At 44.4% G+C, this 18,985-nt stretch overlaps 1 protein-coding gene and 2 pseudogenes across 1 annotated transcript; 1 reads left to right on the forward strand and 2 right to left on the reverse strand.

The window, feature by feature from the left end:
- Nucleotides 1-217: 217 nt before the first annotated feature.
- Nucleotides 218-336, reverse strand: LOC135051763 (5S ribosomal RNA; annotated as a pseudogene).
- Nucleotides 337-2,900: 2,564 nt separating this feature from the next.
- On the forward strand, nucleotides 2,901-3,019 carry LOC135052309 (5S ribosomal RNA; annotated as a pseudogene).
- A 1,745-nt stretch (nucleotides 3,020-4,764) lies between these two features.
- Nucleotides 4,765-5,475, reverse strand: CLDN14 (claudin 14). Its single transcript, XM_063950511.1, has one exon. It carries the CDS (start codon nucleotides 5,473-5,475, stop codon nucleotides 4,765-4,767), a length of 711 nt encoding a protein of 236 aa, XP_063806581.1.
- Between the last annotated feature and the right edge of the window lie 13,510 nt (nucleotides 5,476-18,985).

Genomic DNA, 18,985 nt, shown 5'->3' on the forward strand with positions numbered 1-18,985 from the left:
AGATAGTTAAAACGTAACCTTTAATTATATTAAAATAAAATATAGGTACACCGAAAAAAATAGGAATGTTGTAAAACTAAGAAGTGGCTATACAATGTGAGCCACCTGGTAAAGCTAAACTGTGAAAATATTGATGAATATGAAAGGCATTATTTAACAGGCCCACCAGGCACAGGTATATAAAGTTGGTGCAATAACCAATATAGTGCCGTCAAAAAACCTACAACACCTGGTATTCCTTAGTGGTCCACCACCTAAGTACTGACCAGGCCCAACACCGTATTGCTTCCAAGATCAGACGAGATTGGGCATGCGCGGTGTGGTATGGTAGTAGATTGAAATTGATGAGGCAAATTCTACAGCTGATATGTAGCTAGTAGAAAATTATTGGTAAGTACCTTATTGCTGGAATGACCAAATAATCTCTGGCTAGAGAGAAAATATATGTTTGACCGTCATTGCACCGAATTGTAACCCAAATATGTAGGTATACGTAGGTTTAAATCATGTGGTCAATAATTTTTTGGCCAGCAGGAAATGCCTGTATATTTCTTTGTGTGCTGTGCAGCACCATTGAACGTGGGTTTCTGTAATGGGTGAGGCAGGTATAAAACCTGTTATGCTGATGACATGCCACAATATTTATATGTGATCCAGAGAGAAGCTATCTCTGTTGTTAACTGGATCTCCCTGTTAGACATTGAATGGAAAAAGAGATTATTGTGACGGTCATATTTTGAACATCAAAGCATAAATCTATGTGATATTTTGTACAATGCAAATAAAGATGAAAAAGACGATCTGGAAACTTTCCACTTGTCTCCTACTGTACCATAACAGACAGTATAGGACAGAGGATGGAAATAAACCGAAATGGAAATCTATCAGCTTGAGGAGAAAAGAGACCGACTTGAGAAGTGGACGAGATGTATCACAGTCTCAATTGTCCACATAAAGGCTAACTAATACAATAGTGCCTGACAGAATACAAGTACTGTCTTTGAAACAAAATTGTTACACCAATAAATATTTTGCATGTATCCACAATGTATCTGCAGTGTATCTGTCTATATTGTGACAGAAAAACACTAAAAAGAAGCCAAAAAAACCCAAAAAACAAAACAAAAAACACACAAAGAAAACACATAAAAAACACATGCTAGGTATAATTTACAATGTATTAGCTATGATATGCATAATAGCTTTTTGATTTGTGTGAAAACCTGCATGCGAATAGGTGCTGAAAGGTCAGGAGTGAGACAGGGACAATATCTTTAGTAGTCAAAGTCCTAATAAATAACAGTTTGCTCCTGATTATGTGATATCAAATGCATAAAGACACACAAGTGTCAGTTATCACCATCTGTTAATGCAAGCACCTAGAAAACATGAGCGATAAATAATGCTTTGTAATAATTGGCATGGCATTGCCTAAAGAGACCGATGCACATTATTGTTAAAATTACATGTGTGCATGTGTGGATAGCGGGAGACAGAAATTCGAGTGGGATGAAGAGAATACTTATGTTATGCCCCGCTCGTGATGCGCCGCTGGCCGCTGAGCTTCAGTGAAACGTACGTTGGGGAGGTGGACCTGGTCACGATGAGCGCGCTCACGTGACCGGAGACCGGCAGGAGAGGAGACCAGATAAGCCGCACAGACGCCTGAAGCTCAGCGGCCAGCGGCGCATCACGAGCTGGGCATAACATAAGTATTCTCTTCATCCCACTCGAATTTCTGTCTCCCGCTATCCACACATGCACACATGTAATTTTAACAATAATGTGCATCGGTCTCTTTAGGCAATGCCATGCCAATTATTACAAAGCATTATTTATCGCTCATGTTTTCTAGGTGCTTGCATTAACAGATGGTGATAACTGACACTTGTGTGTCTTTATGCATTTGATATCACATAATCAGGAGCAAACTGTTATTTATTAGGACTTTGACTACTAAAGATATTGTCCCTGTCTCACTCCTGACCTTTCAGCACCTATTCGCATGCAAGTTTTCACACAAATCAAAAAGCTATTATGCATATCATAGCTAATACATTGTAAATTATACCTAGCATGTGTTTTTTATGTGTTTTCTTTGTGTTTTCTTTGTGTGTTTTTTGTTTTGTTTTTTTGGCTTCTTTTTAGTGTTTTTCTGTCACAATATAGACAGATACACTGCAGATACATTGTGGATACATGCAAAATATTTATTGGTGTAACAATTTTGTTTCAAAGACAGTACTTGTATTCTGTCAGGCACTATTGTATTAGTTAGCCTTTATGTGGACAATTGAGACTGTGATACATCTCGTCCACTTCTCAAGTCTGTCTCTTTTCTCCTCAAGCTGATAGATTTCCATTTCGGTTTATTTCCATCCTCTGTCCTATACTGTCTGTTATGGTACAGTATGAGACAAGTGGAAAGTTTCCAGATCGTCTTTTTCAGCTTTATTTGCATTGTACAAAATATCACATAGATTTATGCTTTGATGTTCAAAATATGACCGTCACAATAATCTCTTTTTCCATTCAATGTCTAACAGGGAGATCCAGTTAACAACAGAGATAGCTTCTCTCTGGATCACATATAAATATTGTGGCATGTCATCAGCATAACAGGTTTTATACCTGCCTCACCCATTACAGAAACCCACGTTCAATGGTGCTGCACAGCACACAAAGAAATATACAGGCATTTCCTGCTGGCCAAAAAATTATTGACCACATGATTTAAACCTACGTATACCTACATATTTGGGTTACAATTCGGTGCAATGACGGTCAAACATATATTTTCTCTCTAGCCAGAGATTATTTGGTCATTCCAGCAATAAGGTACTTACCAATAATTTTCTACTAGCTACATATCAGCTGTAGAATTTGCCTCATCAATTTCAATCTACTACCATACCACACCGCGCATGCCCAATCTCGTCTGATCTTTGAAGCAATACGGTGTTGGGCCTGGTCAGTACTTAGGTGGTGGACCACTAAGGAATACCAGGTGTTGTAGGTTTTTTGACGGCACTATATTGGTTATTGCACCAACTTTATATACCTGTGCCTGGTGGGCCTGTTAAATAATGCCTTTCATATTCATCAATATTTTCACAGTTTAGCTTTACCAGGTGGCTCACATTGTATAGCCACTTCTTAGTTTTACAACATTCCTATTTTTTTCGGTGTACCTATATTTTATTTTAATATAATTAAAGGTTACGTTTTAACTATCTCATTCTTACATTATTGATTATTACTCAAATCATATTTGTTTCCAAGTGGGAGTGCTCCCAACAAAGGTCACTTTTTCTTGTTTCTCTTCCTCTTACTACATACGTATTGGACCTATGGGAGCACCATCGTCAATCACCGTTAACATCTACTTATAGAAATTCTCTTTTAATGGTAGATGGTGATAAATTCCAGAATTACTTTCTGGTTGGTCAGTTATCTTGGAAACTTCTTTAAAAATTATACTTAATTTTCATCACTTAGTCCTGTGCGGCATCCTTAACCCAATTCCTTACTGCCATATGTAGTTTCACAACAGCTGGAGAGCCGCAGTTTGGAAATGCCTGCCTTATCAAGATGCAACACAGCTCACCAGGTGCCCTAGAGAACATCACACAGTGCTGAATTGCATGGTTCTATTATAGAATGGGAGAGAGGAAAGGCTATGATTAAGTTAGTGATTACATTTTTGGTACATGCTATAACTCGCCACAAAATTTGCTGGCTATTACATTCCCCCGAAAGTGTTTCTTAATGAACTAAGAAAGCTTCATGTCACATGTATAACCCTTACATGTGTATATGTCATATGTATATTTGATAAGCCGACAGCAGGGTGCTAATATGTCTACGTTTTCCATTTGCAAGAACCTGAGCTGAATGAATTAGCTAAAGTTAAATGTATTCTCTAGCACAGGCCTGGCCAACCTGTGGCTCTCCAGCTGTTAAACTACAAGTCCCAGCATGACTTGCAATAATTTTTGTATGCTAAATCTGTGGCATTGCATGCTTGGATATGTATATCTTCACAACAGCTGGAAAGTCACAAGTTGGTCAGTCCTGCGCTAGCATTTGGCAAATAATAGGGAAACCCAGAATAATTTGGATAATCCGGTATCTCTAGCTGCACTGGGTATTCAGGTAGCACATATCTACTGTAAGTGCTGAGCAGAATCACAGCACTTGGTGGGACGACACAGTACACATTAAATTGAGAGGTAAAAGATTCCACTGTCCCTCTAAATCAATTCTGCTAAAACGCTGAATGAGCCCATTGTCACCTTAGAACGCGATTTGTGGTCACAGAACCTGGTCTTCTAAGTCCTGACGTAAGGTTACCCACATGCGTTTAAAACACAAACATACAGTAGGTCCATTTATTTCATAATCTTTAGATTTTATGACTATCAGAAAAATATTTAAATAATTCCAAGGAGGCTCCAATATGGAAATATAAAACAAAACATTCACCTTTGCTGTCATTTATTATTCTGAGAATTGCAAAATAGGAGCACATCTAACGAACGTACATCTGTTCAAAGTCGAACGTCTTACTGTTTGTGCGTTTCATTGTAATAAATAAAATAAAAATAAAAAAGAGCTACAATGTTACATATTTACAAGTCCTTCTGGCCAGACCTTCGATTCCTTCTAGCTGCTCTAGAAATACAGTAAACGTTTCATTGTTAGAAATAAAATCCCAGGTGAGTGGGACTAAAATGCAACAAAGTTCTTTCAGACGGAGGTTGCTCAGACAAAGTCATTGATTTGGTATCCGTGGAGAGAAGCAGAAGACCAAGAAGGCCTGTGGCTGGATTTGTGGACTGGTGATGGCCTGTTTATTGGCGCCCTCCTGATGTTGCGCGTTGGGTAACCATAGGGTACTTGTTCAATGCTCTTTTGACAAGAGGTGAATAGAAGCATAATTCCTCCAATGACCGACAACCCTCCTGAGATAAACCCAACATAGAGGGCTTGCCCAATCTCAAACTTCATGCCGTAAGGAAGTACTGGGTTGTAAAAGTCTTGGACAACATCACTGGTAGACCATGCCACCGGAATCAGGCATGCCAGCCCAGCCAGGAGAAAGGAGATGCCACCAAAAACGGCGATCATCTTCTTGGCAGAAGAGCTTTTCGCACACTGGGTGCACTTCATTCCAAACACAGAGGCAATGCACGCCTGTACTGAAAGGACACAAGACGTCACCATCATGCCACGTGCAATCTGAAGATCACGGGGGAGTGCCAGCTGAGACTGATGGAACTGGCACTGGTAAATTCCGGTGCTGTGCCATACACATTCCATCCACAGGCCCTTCATATATGCCACTGCGGTGATGATGTTGGTGCCAACGTGGGCAGTTCTCCACCAGTGTGGGAGCAAAGTGGCAACAATGGTGCCAATTAGACCAAAAAGGGAGAGGAAGAAGCCCAGCAACTGAACTGCCATGCTTGCCATTCTATAGTGCTGGCTCTATGGGTCGATTTCACTGACATCCAGGTGTAACTTCGCTTTGGGGATTGTCAGCCGGTTTCGCACTCCTGCCAGCACTAATAGCAGAAGAAACAGGGGCAGAAGTTAAACATTGAATGAATGTGTTAATTATGCGGCCAATGAGAGTTGGACTGAAAAGGTGTCTGACAATTAGCATATTAACAGCCTGCACTGCTAGAAAAAGTGATTAAAGGGTGCTGCATTCTGGAAAATAACAAAATCCATTTATTTTTCAGTTCCACTTCCTTTACATAACTACATACCTACATGCATGCATACATACTATACATACATACTGTACCTACATACATACATACATACTGTACCTACATACATACTATACAGTAGCGGCTCTTGCCACGGGCAAGCAGGACTTTTGCCCGGGGCGCCGCCTTCCGGAGGGCGCAGGGCGCCATCCGGAGGGTGCCGCACCAGGGCAAGATCCGCTGCTGCTGTGTGCCCCCCGCTGACCGCTGCCCGATGTGAAGGGAAACTAGACGCGTACGCGTCTAGTTTCCCTTTGTGGAGAGGTCCTTTACTGTGCGGTGCGCGATGATGTCATTTTGCACCGCACAGCAAAGGTCCTCTCCACGAAGGGAACTAGACGCTACGCGTCTAGTTTCCCTTCGTGGAGATGACCTTTGCTGTGCGGTGCGCGATGACGTCATCGCGATCCGCACATCATTTCAGTCTGCACAGGGGGCGTAAATGATCACGCCCCCTGTACGAAGCCACGCCCCCTATTGCCGCCCGGGGCGCACAGAGCCCCAGAACCGGCCCTGATACTATAACACCATGCATATATACTTTCATTCTTACATATAATACCTTTTGGTGTGTAGAATAAAAGAGAATAAGTAGGAGATTTAACAAAGCTTGGCGAGAGAAAAAGTGTAGAAAGATAAAATACTAACCAATCAGCTTCTCACTCACTTTACAGGCTGTGCTTTAAGAATGACAGGAGCTGATTGGTTGGTATGTTATCTCTCTTTTATAAATTTCTCCCTATGTCTTTACTTTCACCACTATTAGGGTATTGGGGGTAATTCTGAGTTGATCGCAGCAGGATTTTTGTTAGCAGTTGGGCAAAACCATGTGCACTGCAGGTGGTGCAGATATAACATGTGCAGAGAGAGTTAGATTTGGGTGGGTTATTTTGTTTCTGTGCAGGGTAAATACTGACTGCTTTATTTTTACACTGCAATTTAGATTTCAGATTGAACACACCCCACCCAAATCTATCTCTCTCTGCACATGTTATTTCTGCCTCCCCTGCAGTGCACATGGTTTTGCCCAACTGCTAACAAAAATCCTGCTGCGATCAACTCAGAATTACCCCCATTGTGTATAATGGGTTCGGTTAAGGGGTGTACACACGGAGCAATGTTCAACTATTTTCTAAGCAATCTGACTAGATTGCTTAGAAATTAGCTGAACATCGCTCCGTGTGTAGGGGTGCCGGCGACGGACTGCGCGTCGCTATCGCCGGTGCTAGATTGGCCTGCATACAGGCACAATCTAGCAGGTCGCTCATTTCACCGTTGGAGGAAATGAGCGGCCCCCCCGTGTCCGTCCTGCCCCCTCGCAGCGCATCGTGCCGTGCTGAGCGGGGGGAGAGATGTGTGCTGAGTGGTCTGTGCTAGATCTCTCAGCACACATCTCTGGGGAAATCTCGTCCGTACGGTCCTTTAGTTTTAGCAACAACCCAATTGTCGACAGTCATTACATAGACACCAAAATGTCAATATGTTCACACTGTCAACAGTCAAGATATTGACTCGTAATAATATCAACACCTAATTTTAACCCTAACCTCAACTGCAATCCTTACCCTAACCTTAAACCTATCCTCAACCCTAACCCTAACACAAATCATATTCTAAACCCCAATCCTAACCTCAACCTCAACTTTAACTCCAGTCCTAACCCTAACCTCAACTCTAGCCCCAATCCTAACCCTACATTCAGCCTTAACCATAGTTGCCTACCCTCCCTCATTCTGCAGGAGACTCCCTGAAGTAGCAGCAATCTCCCTCACTCCCTGAATAGTCCAGCAATCTCCCTCATTGTACCTTACCCCCATTATGTAGCCGTTACTTTCTTGGGGAAAAAGAAATCAGAGATACATACATTCAAATGGGCTCATCAGTGCCATTTCCCTGCATTGATTATAAAGCACAATGATCCCTATGGCTACATGCATTTTAAATAAGGTTTCTCTTGGCCACTTACAGTATATGGAAGCTCTTGTAAAAAACAATACACAAACAAATCCTGAAAAATGTCACTGTCTTTTCTTCAACAAGTAGATCTTACTAACTTTGGGGCTCATTTACGTTTGGATGTAAGTAATTTTTATGACGCGACTCTCAGATGTAGCAGTCTGTGCTGATTGGTGCTACTTTCACAATCTCCCTGAAATGCTTTTTCAAAAGTAGGCAAGTATGGCCTTAACCCAAATCCAATCCTTAACCTCAATCCTAATCCTAGCATCAACCCTTACCCCAACTATAATGTCAACACTAACTGCAAACCCAATTCTAACCCTAACCTTATCCCTAACTCAAATCCATCCTAATCCCCAAACCTAACCCTAAAATTTCTATTGTTGACCTTTTGACTGTGTCAACATTTTAACCATGTAAACATTATGGGGTGTATTCAATTGACGTCGAAAGCTGCCGTCTGTCGAAAAGACGGCAGTTTTCGACTTTTTTTTTAGGTCGGAAGGGGTTCCAACCTATTCAATATATTTGATAAATCGAGGAATTCGACTTGTCGAAAAGCACGTGGATCGGCGGAATAGCTGCCGATCCCCCAAAAAAATGTCGGACTGAGATGTGGGACCCAGAGGAGTAGAGGGAGGGGGGGGGGGGGAAATCCGCGGGCACACAGGGGAGAGAAGCGATACAGCACAGCGCTGCAGCATGATGTCTCACAGCTGCGCCGCTCACGGCAGCGTCCACCCGGCTCCAGCAAGTGAGGTCACGCTTGCTGGAGCCGGGTGGGCACTGCCGTGAGGTCGGGCGGCTGAGAGACATCCTTCTGCAGTGCCACTGTAGCGCTGCTGTCATCCGTCTGCCCACGGCTCCCCCCCCCTCCCCCCCCCCCTCCCTCCTCTTTTTAAAAGTCGAATTGAGATGAGAATGAATAGGGGTTGTCAATCCATTCCGAGAAATGCATGTCAGAATGGATCCGACCCTAATTGAATATACCCCTATGACATTTGACATTATGGTGTCAACATTTTGACTCTTGACACAGTAGTTGTCAACAACCTGACTACATCCTGTACATAGATATGGGAAACTTAGGCCTGGATGGCACATGATAGATGAATGTATATTATATATCCATGACTGTGGACAAAGTTGTTTGTGTTGTACTGTATATCCATTTTAGATTCAGGTCCAGATCAGGATGGGGTCATGTCATGTGTTTATAGATCAGGTACTGTATATAGGTCAGATTGGTGAAGGTGACTGCATGTTGGCGATCAGCTTGAAGTAATGTTTTGGGATGGTTGATGTGCAGAGACATAGAGGGGAGGAAACGCGTTCCAACGTCTTGCTGTGATGTGTAAATATACTGTATGTAGATATGCCTTTGGCTATGAGGCGGATGCATTTGGTGGTCAGCACCTCAAATCAGAGGAAAATAATAGGTGCTGTACATAAGTAGGGGGGCAATGTGATATTAGTCGTGTCTGTAATATTCTATAATACTGTAGAAGAGTTTGTAACCGTAATGATGCAGATAACTAATGTAGATACAAATACTAATAATCAATATTGTACACTGCCACCTGCTGCCCAAAATCCAGAATGCAGGCTTTGAGTAGGATTCAAAACTCATGCATTCCCTGTTCAGCTCAGCATAGGCAATAACATCCCGGGAGCAGTTGGGAGAACATGGTGCGATTCCAGTAGTAACTCCGTTTCTGTAAGTTCTGCCCTGGTGTCCAGCATTCTGGGCATCCAGCCTGGCACGTATCACCTATGGCCCATAGAAAGCAGCTCTGGGCTTCTGTATGTGGGCAAGTTAAGCAGAGTGCACAGTGAAGCACTCAGAACAGAACTGCCAGTAACAATTTTCTGGCATCATATTATGGTAAAGGATAAACTGTCAGTGGAGAGAGGCAGCTGGGACAGGAGGAGGGCACCTCCAGATATGGAACGTGCATCATATGAAGAGGACCTTAATCATATTTTGGACAACCTCCTTCATAATCACCGCCCCCCCCCCCAAGTGTATTAAGGACCCTTATTACCTGTTTCATAGAGCCACCGCACTCCTTGTTCTACAACTGCCTGCAGCAAAGCTACAGGGAAAATTCAACACTTTAAGTGTAACATTAGATGTATGTACTGAGGTGCTCAGGGACGTGCGGTGAGGGAAATTGCTCAGGAGGCACTGGCTAGTACCAGGGGCAGATTTACACCCCATATATGAGCAAGCGGGTTCATGTGGGCATTATACATGTGGGTATTATACACAGGTGCAGCAATATATACTGTACATGTGGACATTATACCCAGGTGCAGCAGTATATACATGTGGGCATTATACACAGGTGCAGCAGTATATACATATGGGCATTATACATAGGTGCAGCAGTATATACATGTGTACATGATACACAGGTGCAGCAGTATATACATGTGGTGTGGGCATTATACACAGGTGAGCAGTATATACATGTGGTGTGGGCATTATACACCAGGTGCTGCAGTATATACGTTTGGGCATTATACATGGGTGCAGCAGTATATTCATGTGGGCATTATACACAGGTGCAGCAGTATATTCATGTGGGCATTATACACAGGTGCAGCAGTATATACATGTGGGCATTATACTAGAGATGAGCGCCGGAAATTTTTCGGGTTTTGTGTTTTGGTTTTGGGTTCGGTTCCGCGGCCGTGTTTTGGGTTCGACCGCGTTTTGGCAAAACCTCACCGAATTTTTTTTGTCGGATTCGGGTGTGTTTTGGATTCGGGTGTTTTTTTCAAAAAACACTAAAAAACAGCTTAAATCATAGAATTTGGGGGTCATTTTGATCCCAAAGTATTATTAACCTCAAAAACCATAATTTACACATTTTCAGTCTATTCTGAATACCTCACACCTCACAATATTATTTTTAGTCCTAAAATTTGCACCTAGGTCGCTGGATGACTAAGCTAAGCGACCCTAGTGGCCGACACAAACACCGGGCCCATCTAGGAGTGTCACTGCAGTGTCACGCAGGATGTCCCTTCCAAAAAACCCTCCCCAAACAGCACATGACGCAAAGAAAAAAAGAGGCGCAATGAGGTAGCTGTGTGAGTAAGATAAGCGACCCTAGTGGCCGACACAAACACCGGGCCCATCTAGGAGTGTCACTGCAGTGTCACGCAGGATGTCCCTTCCAAAAAACCCTCCCCAAACAGCACGACGCAAAGAAAAAAAGAGGCGCAATGAGGTAGCTGTGTGAGTAAGATAAGCGACCCTAGTGGCCGACACAAACACCGGGCCCATCTAGGAGTGGCACTGCAGTGTCACGCAGGATGTCCCTTCCAAAAAACCCTCCCCAAACAGCACATGACGCAAAGAAAAATTAAAGAAAAAAGAGGTGCAAGATGGAATTGTCCTTGGGCCCTCCCACCCACCCTTATGTTGTATAAACAGGACATGCACACTTTAACCAACCCATCATTTCAGTGACAGGGTCTGCCACACGACTGTGACTGAAATGACGGGTTGGTTTGGACCCCCACCAAAAAAGAAGCAATTAATCTCTCCTTGCACAAACTGGCTCTACAGAGGCAAGATGTCCACCTCATCATCATCCTCCGATATATCACCGTGTACATCCCCCTCCTCACAGATTATCAATTCGTCCCCACTGGAATCCACCATCTCAGCTCCCTGTGTACTTTGTGGAGGCAATTGCTGCTGGTCAATGTCTCCACGGAGGAATTGATTATAATTCATTTTAATGAACATCATCTTCTCCACATTTTCTGGATGTAACCTCGTACGCCGATTGCTGACAAGGTGAGCGGCGGCACTAAACACTCTTTCGGAGTACACACTTGTGGGAGGGCAACTTAGGTAGAATAAAGCCAGTTTGTGCAAGGGCCTCCAAATTGACTCTTTTTCCTGCCAGTATAAGTACGGACTGTGTGACGTGCCTACTTGGATGCGGTCACTCATATAATCCTCCACCATTCTTTCAATGGTGAGAGAATCATATGCAGTGACAGTAGACGACATGTCCGTAATCGTTGTCAGGTCCTTCAGTCCGGACCAGATGTCAGCATCAGCAGTCGCTCCAGACTGCCCTGCATCACCGCCAGCGGGTGGGCTCGGAATTCTGAGCCTTTTCCTCGCACCCCCAGTTGCGGGAGAACGTGAAGGAGGAGATGTTGACAGGTCGCGTTCCGCTTGACTTGACAATTTTCTCACCAGCAGGTCTTTCAACCCCAGCAGACTTGTGTCTGCCGGAAAGAGAGATCCAAGGTAGGCTTTAAATCTAGGATCGAGCACGGTGGCCAAAATGTAGTGCTCTGATTTCAACAGATTGACCACCCGTGAATCCTTGTTAAGCGAATTAAGGGCTCCATCCACAAGTCCCACATGCCTAGCGGAATCGCTCCGTGTTAGCTCCTCCTTCAATGTCTCCAGCTTCTTCTGCAAAAGCCTGATGAGGGGAATGACCTGACTCAGGCTGGCAGTGTCTGAACTGACTTCACGTGTGGCAAGTTCAAAGGGCATCAGAACCTTGCACAACGTTGAAATCATTCTCCACTGCGCTTGAGACAGGTGCATTCCACCTCCTATATCGTGCTCAATTGTATAGGCTTGAATGGCCTTTTGCTGCTCCTCCAACCTCTGAAGCATATAGAGGGTTGAATTCCACCTCGTTACCACTTCTTGCTTCAGATGATGGCAGGGCAGGTTCAGTAGTTTTTGGTGGTGCTCCAGTCTTCTGTACGTGGTGCCTGTACGCCGAAAGTGTCCCGCAATTCTTCTGGCCACGACAGCATCTCTTGCACGCCCCTGTCGTTTTTTAAAAAATTCTGCACCACCAAATTCAAGGTATGTGCAAAACATGGGACGTGCTGGAATTTGCCCATATTTAATGCACACACAATATTGCTGGCGTTGTCCGATGCCACAAATCCACAGGAGAGTCCAATTGGGGTAAGCCATTCCGCGATGATCTTCCTCAGTTGCCGTAAGAGGTTTTCAGCTGTGTGCGTATTCTGGAAAGCGGTGATACAAAGCGTAGCCTGCCTAGGAAAGAGTTGGCGTTTGCGAGATGCTGCTACTGGTGCCGCCGCTGCTGTTCTTGCGGCGGGAGTCCATACATCTACCCAGTGGGCTGTCACAGTCATATAGTCCTGACCCTGCCCTGCTCCACTTGTCCACATGTCCGTGGTTAAGTGGACATTGGGTACAACTGCATTTTTTAGGACACTGGTGAGTCTTTTTCTGACGTCCGTGTACATTCTCGGTATCGCCTGCCTAGAGAAGTGGAACCTAGATGGTATTTGGTAACGGGGGCACACTGCCTCAATAAATTGTCTAGTTCCCTGTGAACTAACGGCGGATACCGGACGCACGTCTAACACCAACATAGTTGTCAAGGCCTCAGTTATCCGCTTTGCAGCAGGATGACTGCTGTGATATTTCATCTTCCTCGCAAAGGACTGTTGGACAGTCAATTGCTTACTGGAAGTAGTACAAGTGGGCTTACGACTTCCCCTCTGGGATGACCATCGACTCCCAGCAGCAACAACAGCAGCGCCAGCAGCAGTAGGCGTTACACGCAAGGATGCATCGGAGGAATCCCAGGCAGGAGAGGACTCATCAGAATTGCCAGTGACATGGCCTGCAGGACTATTGGCATTCCTGGGGAAGGAGGAAATTGACACTGAGGGAGTTGGTGGGGTGGTTTGCGTGAGCTTGGTTACAAGAGGAAGGGATTTACTGGTCAGTGGACTGCTTCCGCTGTCGCCCAAAGTTTTTGAACTTGTCACTGACTTATTATGAATGCGCTGCAGGTGACGTATAAGGGAGGATGTTCCGAGGTGGTTAACGTCCTTACCCCTACTTATTACAGCTTGACAAAGGCAACACACGGCTTGACACCTGTTGTCCGCTTTTCTGTTGAAATACCTCCACACTGAAGAGCTGATTTTTTTGGTATTTTCACCAGGCATGTCAACGGCCATATTCCTCCCACGGACAACAGGTGTCTCCCCGGGTGCCTGACTTAAACAAACCACCTCACCATCAGAATCCTCCTGGTCAATTTCCTCCCCAGCGCCAGCAACACCCATATCCTCCTCATCCTGGTGTACTTCAACACTGACATCTTCAATCTGACTATCAGGAACTGGACTGCGGGTGCTCCTTCCAGCACTTGCAGGGGGCGTGCAAATGGTGGAAGGCGCATGCTCTTCACGTCCAGTGTTGGGAAGGTCAGGCATCGCAACCGACACAATTGGACTCTCCTTGTGGATTTGGGATTTCGAAGAACGCACAGTTCTTTGCGGTGCTTTTGCCAGCTTGAGTCTTTTCAGTTTTCTAGCGAGAGGCTGAGTGCTTCGATCCTCATGTGAAGCTGAACCACTAGCCATGAACATAGGCCAGGGCCTCAGCCGTTCCTTGCCACTCCGTGTGGTAAATGGCATATTGGCAAGTTTACGCTTCTCCTCCGACAATTTTAGTTTAGGTTTTGGAGTCCTTTTTTTACTGATATTTGGTGTTTTGGATTTGACATGCTCTGTACTATGACATTGGGCATCGGCCCTGGCAGACGACGTTGCTGGCATTTCATCGTCTCAGCCATGACTAGTGGCAGCAGCTTCAGCACGAGGTGGAAGTGGATCTTGATCTTTCCCTAATTTTGGAACCTCAACATTTTTGTTCTCCATATTTTAATAGGCACAACTAAAAGGCACCTCAGGTAAACAATGGAGATGGATGGATACTAGTATACTTATGGTTGGACTGCCGAGTGCCGACACAGAGGTAGCTACAGCCGTGGGCTACCGTACTGTGTCTGCTGCTAATATAGACTGGATGATAATGAGATGAAATCAATATATATATATGTATGTATGTATATATAATATCACTAGTACTGCAGCCGGACAGGTAGATAATATATTTATTAGGTAATGATGACTGATGACGAACCTGCTGGACACTGTCAGCTCAGCAGCACCGCAGACTGCTACAGTAAGCTACTATACTATAGTAGTATGTACAAAGAAGAAAAAAAAAAAAAAAAACCACGGGTAGGTGGTATACAATTATGGATGGACTGCTGAGTGCCGACACAGAGGTAGCTACAGCCGTGGACTAACGTACTGTGTCTGCTGCTAATATAGACTGGATGATTGATAATGAGATGAAATCAATATATATATGTATGTATGTATATATAATATCACTAGTACTGCAGCCGGACAGGTAGATAATATATTTATTAGGTAATGATGACTGATGACGGACCTGCTGGACACTGTCAGCTCAGCAGCACCGCAGACTGCTACAGTAAGCTACTATACTATAGTAGTATGTACAAAGAAGAAGGAAAAAAAAAAACCACGGGTAGGTGGTATACAATTATGGATGGACTGCCGAGTGCCGACACAGAGGTAGCTACAGCCGTGGACTAACGTACTGTGTCTGCTGCTAATATAGACTGGATGATTGATAATGAGATGAAATCAATATATATATGTATGTATATATAATATCACTAGTACTGCAGCCGGACAGGTAGATAATATATTTATTAGGTAATGATGACTGATGACGGACCTGCTGGACACTGTCAGCTCAGCAGCACCGCAGACTGCTACAGTAAGCTACTATACTATAGTAGTATGTACAAAGAAGAAAGAAAAAAAAAAACCACGGGTAGGTGGTATACAATTATGGATGGACTGCTGAGTGCCGACACAGAGGTAGCTACAGCCGTGGACTAACGTACTGTGTCTGCTGCTAATATAGACTGGATGATTGATAATGAGATGAAATCAATATATATATGTATGTATATATAATATCACTAGTACTGCAGCCGGACAGGTAGATAATATATTTATTAGGTAATGATGACTGATGACGGACCTGCTGGACACTGTCAGCTCAGCAGTACCGCAGACTGCTACAGTAAGCTACTATACTCTATAGTAGTATGTACAAAGAAGAAAGAAAAAAAAAAAACCACGGGTAGGTGGTATACAATTATGGATGGACTGCCGAGTGCCGACACAGAGGTAGCTACAGCCGTGGACTAACGTACTGTGTCTGCTGCTAATATAGAGTCTAGACTGGATGATAAATTATTGGTAATGAGATGAAATCAATATAATATCACTAGTACTGCAGCCGGACAGGTACTATATATATTTATTATGTAATGATTGATGACGGACCTGCTGGACACTGTCAGGTCAGCACAGCACCGCAGACTGCTACAGTAAGCTACTATAGTAGTATGTATAAAGAAGAATGAAAAAAAAAAAACCACGGGTAGGTGGTATACAATATTATATATATATATATATATATATATATATATATATATATATATATAATATACAATTATATATATATATATATATTAAACTGGTGGTGATTGATTATTAAACTGGTGGTCACTTCAGGACAGGTCACGTTGCAACTTGCAACTAGTACTCCGAGGCCTAAGCAGACAATCACAAAATATATTATTATACTGGTGGTCAGTGTGGTCACAACAATGGCAGTGTGGCACTGACTCTGGCAGCAAAAGTGTGCACTGTACGTTATATGTACTCCTGAGTCCTGCTCTCAGACTCTAACTGCTCCCCACTGTCAGTGTCTCCCCCACAAGTCAGATAATACACTTACAGTCACACTATCTAATCTATAAATATCACTTCAGCAAGTAGTATAGTAGTATACAGTAGTACTCCTCCTAATAATGCTCCCCGAAAATACTGTGTCTCTCTCTTCTCTAAACGGAGAGGACGCCAGCCACGTCCTCTCCCTATGACTCTCAATGCACGTGTGAAAATGGCGGCGACGCGCGGCTCCTTATATAGAATCCGAGTCTCGCGAGAATCCGACAGCGTGATGATGACGTTCGGGCGCGCTCGGGTTAGCCGAGCAAGGCGGGAAGATCCGAGCCTGCTCGGACCCGTGTAAAAAACCTGAAGTTCGGGCGGGTTCGGATTCAGAGGAACCGAACCCGCTCATCTCTACATTATACACAGGTGCAGCAGTATATACCTGTGGGCATTATACACAGGTGCAGCAGTATATACATGTAGGCATTATACACAGGTGCAGCAGTATATACATGTAGGCATTATACACAGGTGCAGCAGTATATACATGTGGGCATTATACACAGGTGCAGCAGTATAAACTCCTGGAAATTTGCTGAGTTTTGATCAGAGATGTGTGGAAAAGATAGGCATGCCTCATCCCACCGCATGTCACTGGAGGTGCTCTGGACAGAGTCACAATCTCTCATGCATAAAGGTGACTCTCTGATTCAGGTAACAGGAAAGGGGTCTGTGGGTATAAGTGTGTGTGTGGGGGGGGGGGGGCAGGGTTAATTAAGGAAGAATAAGTAATAATAATAATAATATTATTTATATAGTGCTCTTCTCCAAGGCGCTTAACAGATACATAACATAATATAGTACAGAAAATAATGAAGTAAATTTTCATAAAATACAGAAGCATGTAGATACCAAAGGGACATTATGGAAATGCTTGAGTAAACAGGAAAGTCTTGAGTCTACTTTTGAAGGATTCTATAGTTGGGGCCTCTCGCACTGTGCGGGGAAGTGAGTTCCATAGAGTCGGAGCCGCATGACTAAAAGCTCGACCCCTGGATGAATTCTGGGAGATTCTAGGTACTGCTAAAAGTCCTTCATCTACAGATCGCAGTAATCGAGTGGGGCAGTATGGGGTCAGAAGCTGCTTCAGGTACCTTGGGCCCTGGTCATGTGGGGCTTTGAAACTCGGTAAGCCAATCTTGAAGATGATTCGCCATCTTACAGGCAGCCAGTGAAGGGAGTAGAGTATGGGTGTTATATGGCTAGAACGGGGCTGGTTGGTTAACAGCCTGGCAGCTGTGTTTTGCACCAGCTGTAAGCGGTGCAATTCTTTTGCTGGGAGACCAAGGTAGAGGGCATTACAGTAGTCTAAACGAGATGATACAAATGCATGTATGACTTTTGGCATATCATCTGAGGGAAATAAGGGGGTCATTCCGACCCAATCGCACGCTGCAGTTTTTCCCAGCGGTGCGGTCAGATCAGAACTGCGCATGTGCTGGCGCCGCAGTACCAGACGGCCGTCTATGCCTAGCGATCACCTCTGCTTGATTGACAGACAGAGGTGGTCGCTTGGTGGGAGGGGGCGGCATGGCGGCGTTTGCCCGCCGTTTTCAGGACATGGTCCGACCGACGCAGGCGTGGCCATGCCGTGGGGGGGGGGGGTGCAGCGGCTGCGTAACATCACACGCAGCCGCTGTGACCCTGGCAGCGACAAGTGACTCCTGGCCAGCCGCAGGAGATGCGCTGGCTGGGAGTTACTCTACAAGTACAAAAGCATTGCGATTTTGTACTTGTGCGGTAGGCCGGGCAAGACATGCGGGGCGGATTAGCACAGCTATGATCAGGTCGGAATGACCCCCTAAGTGCTTGATTCTGGATACTTTCCTCAGATGAAAGCATGTACTACTCTACATGTAGCGCTACTACTGTACACTAGCGCTACCTTTTAGGATATAAATATCCTTTAAAAAGTCAACATTATAACATTAAAGGGAGGAGGTCTTCCCTTGGACAATGCCATCTATTAAAAAGCAACATAAATATTATGGAGTAGCAATAATCAAACTGATTGTTACCGGACTCTCCAAATTTCTCCTGTAAGTTCCTTATTATAATAAAAACATTGGGGGTCATTCCGAGTTGATCGCTAGCTGCCGTTGTTCGCAGCGCAGTGATCAGGCTAAAAAACTGCATTTCTGCGCATGCGTACGGGCCGCAGTGCGCACGCGCGACGTACTTTCACAAAAAACTATGCAGTTTTACACAAGGGCGAGCGACTCTTTTCCGTCGCTCTGCTGAACGTGAGTGATTGACAGGAATGGGGCGTTTCTGGGAGGTAACTGACCGTTTTCCGGTAGTGTGCTAAAAAACGCAGGCATGCCTGGGGAAACGGAGTGGCTGGGGAAACGCAGGGCGTGTTTGTGACATCAAAACCGGAACTAAACAGACTGAAGTGATCGCAAGGAAGGAGTAGGTCTGCAGCTACTCTGAAACTGCTTGAAAAAAAAAATAACCCCGTTCTGCGATCCTTTCGTTCGCACTTCTGCTAAGCTAAGATACACTCCCAGATGGCGGCGGCTTAGCGATTGTACTGCTGCTAGAAGCAGCTAGCAAGCGATCAACTCGGAATGAGG

The sequence above is a fragment of the Pseudophryne corroboree genome, chromosome 2 (assembly GCF_028390025.1).
Source record: "Pseudophryne corroboree isolate aPseCor3 chromosome 2, aPseCor3.hap2, whole genome shotgun sequence".
NCBI lineage: Eukaryota > Metazoa > Chordata > Amphibia > Anura > Myobatrachidae > Pseudophryne > Pseudophryne corroboree.

Bases quoted from the DNA above. Each gene is read 5' to 3' on its own strand.
- CLDN14 (XM_063950511.1), bottom strand. From the start codon at position 5,475: ATGGCAAGCATGGCAGTTCAGTTGCTGGGCTTCTTCCTCTCCCTTTTT.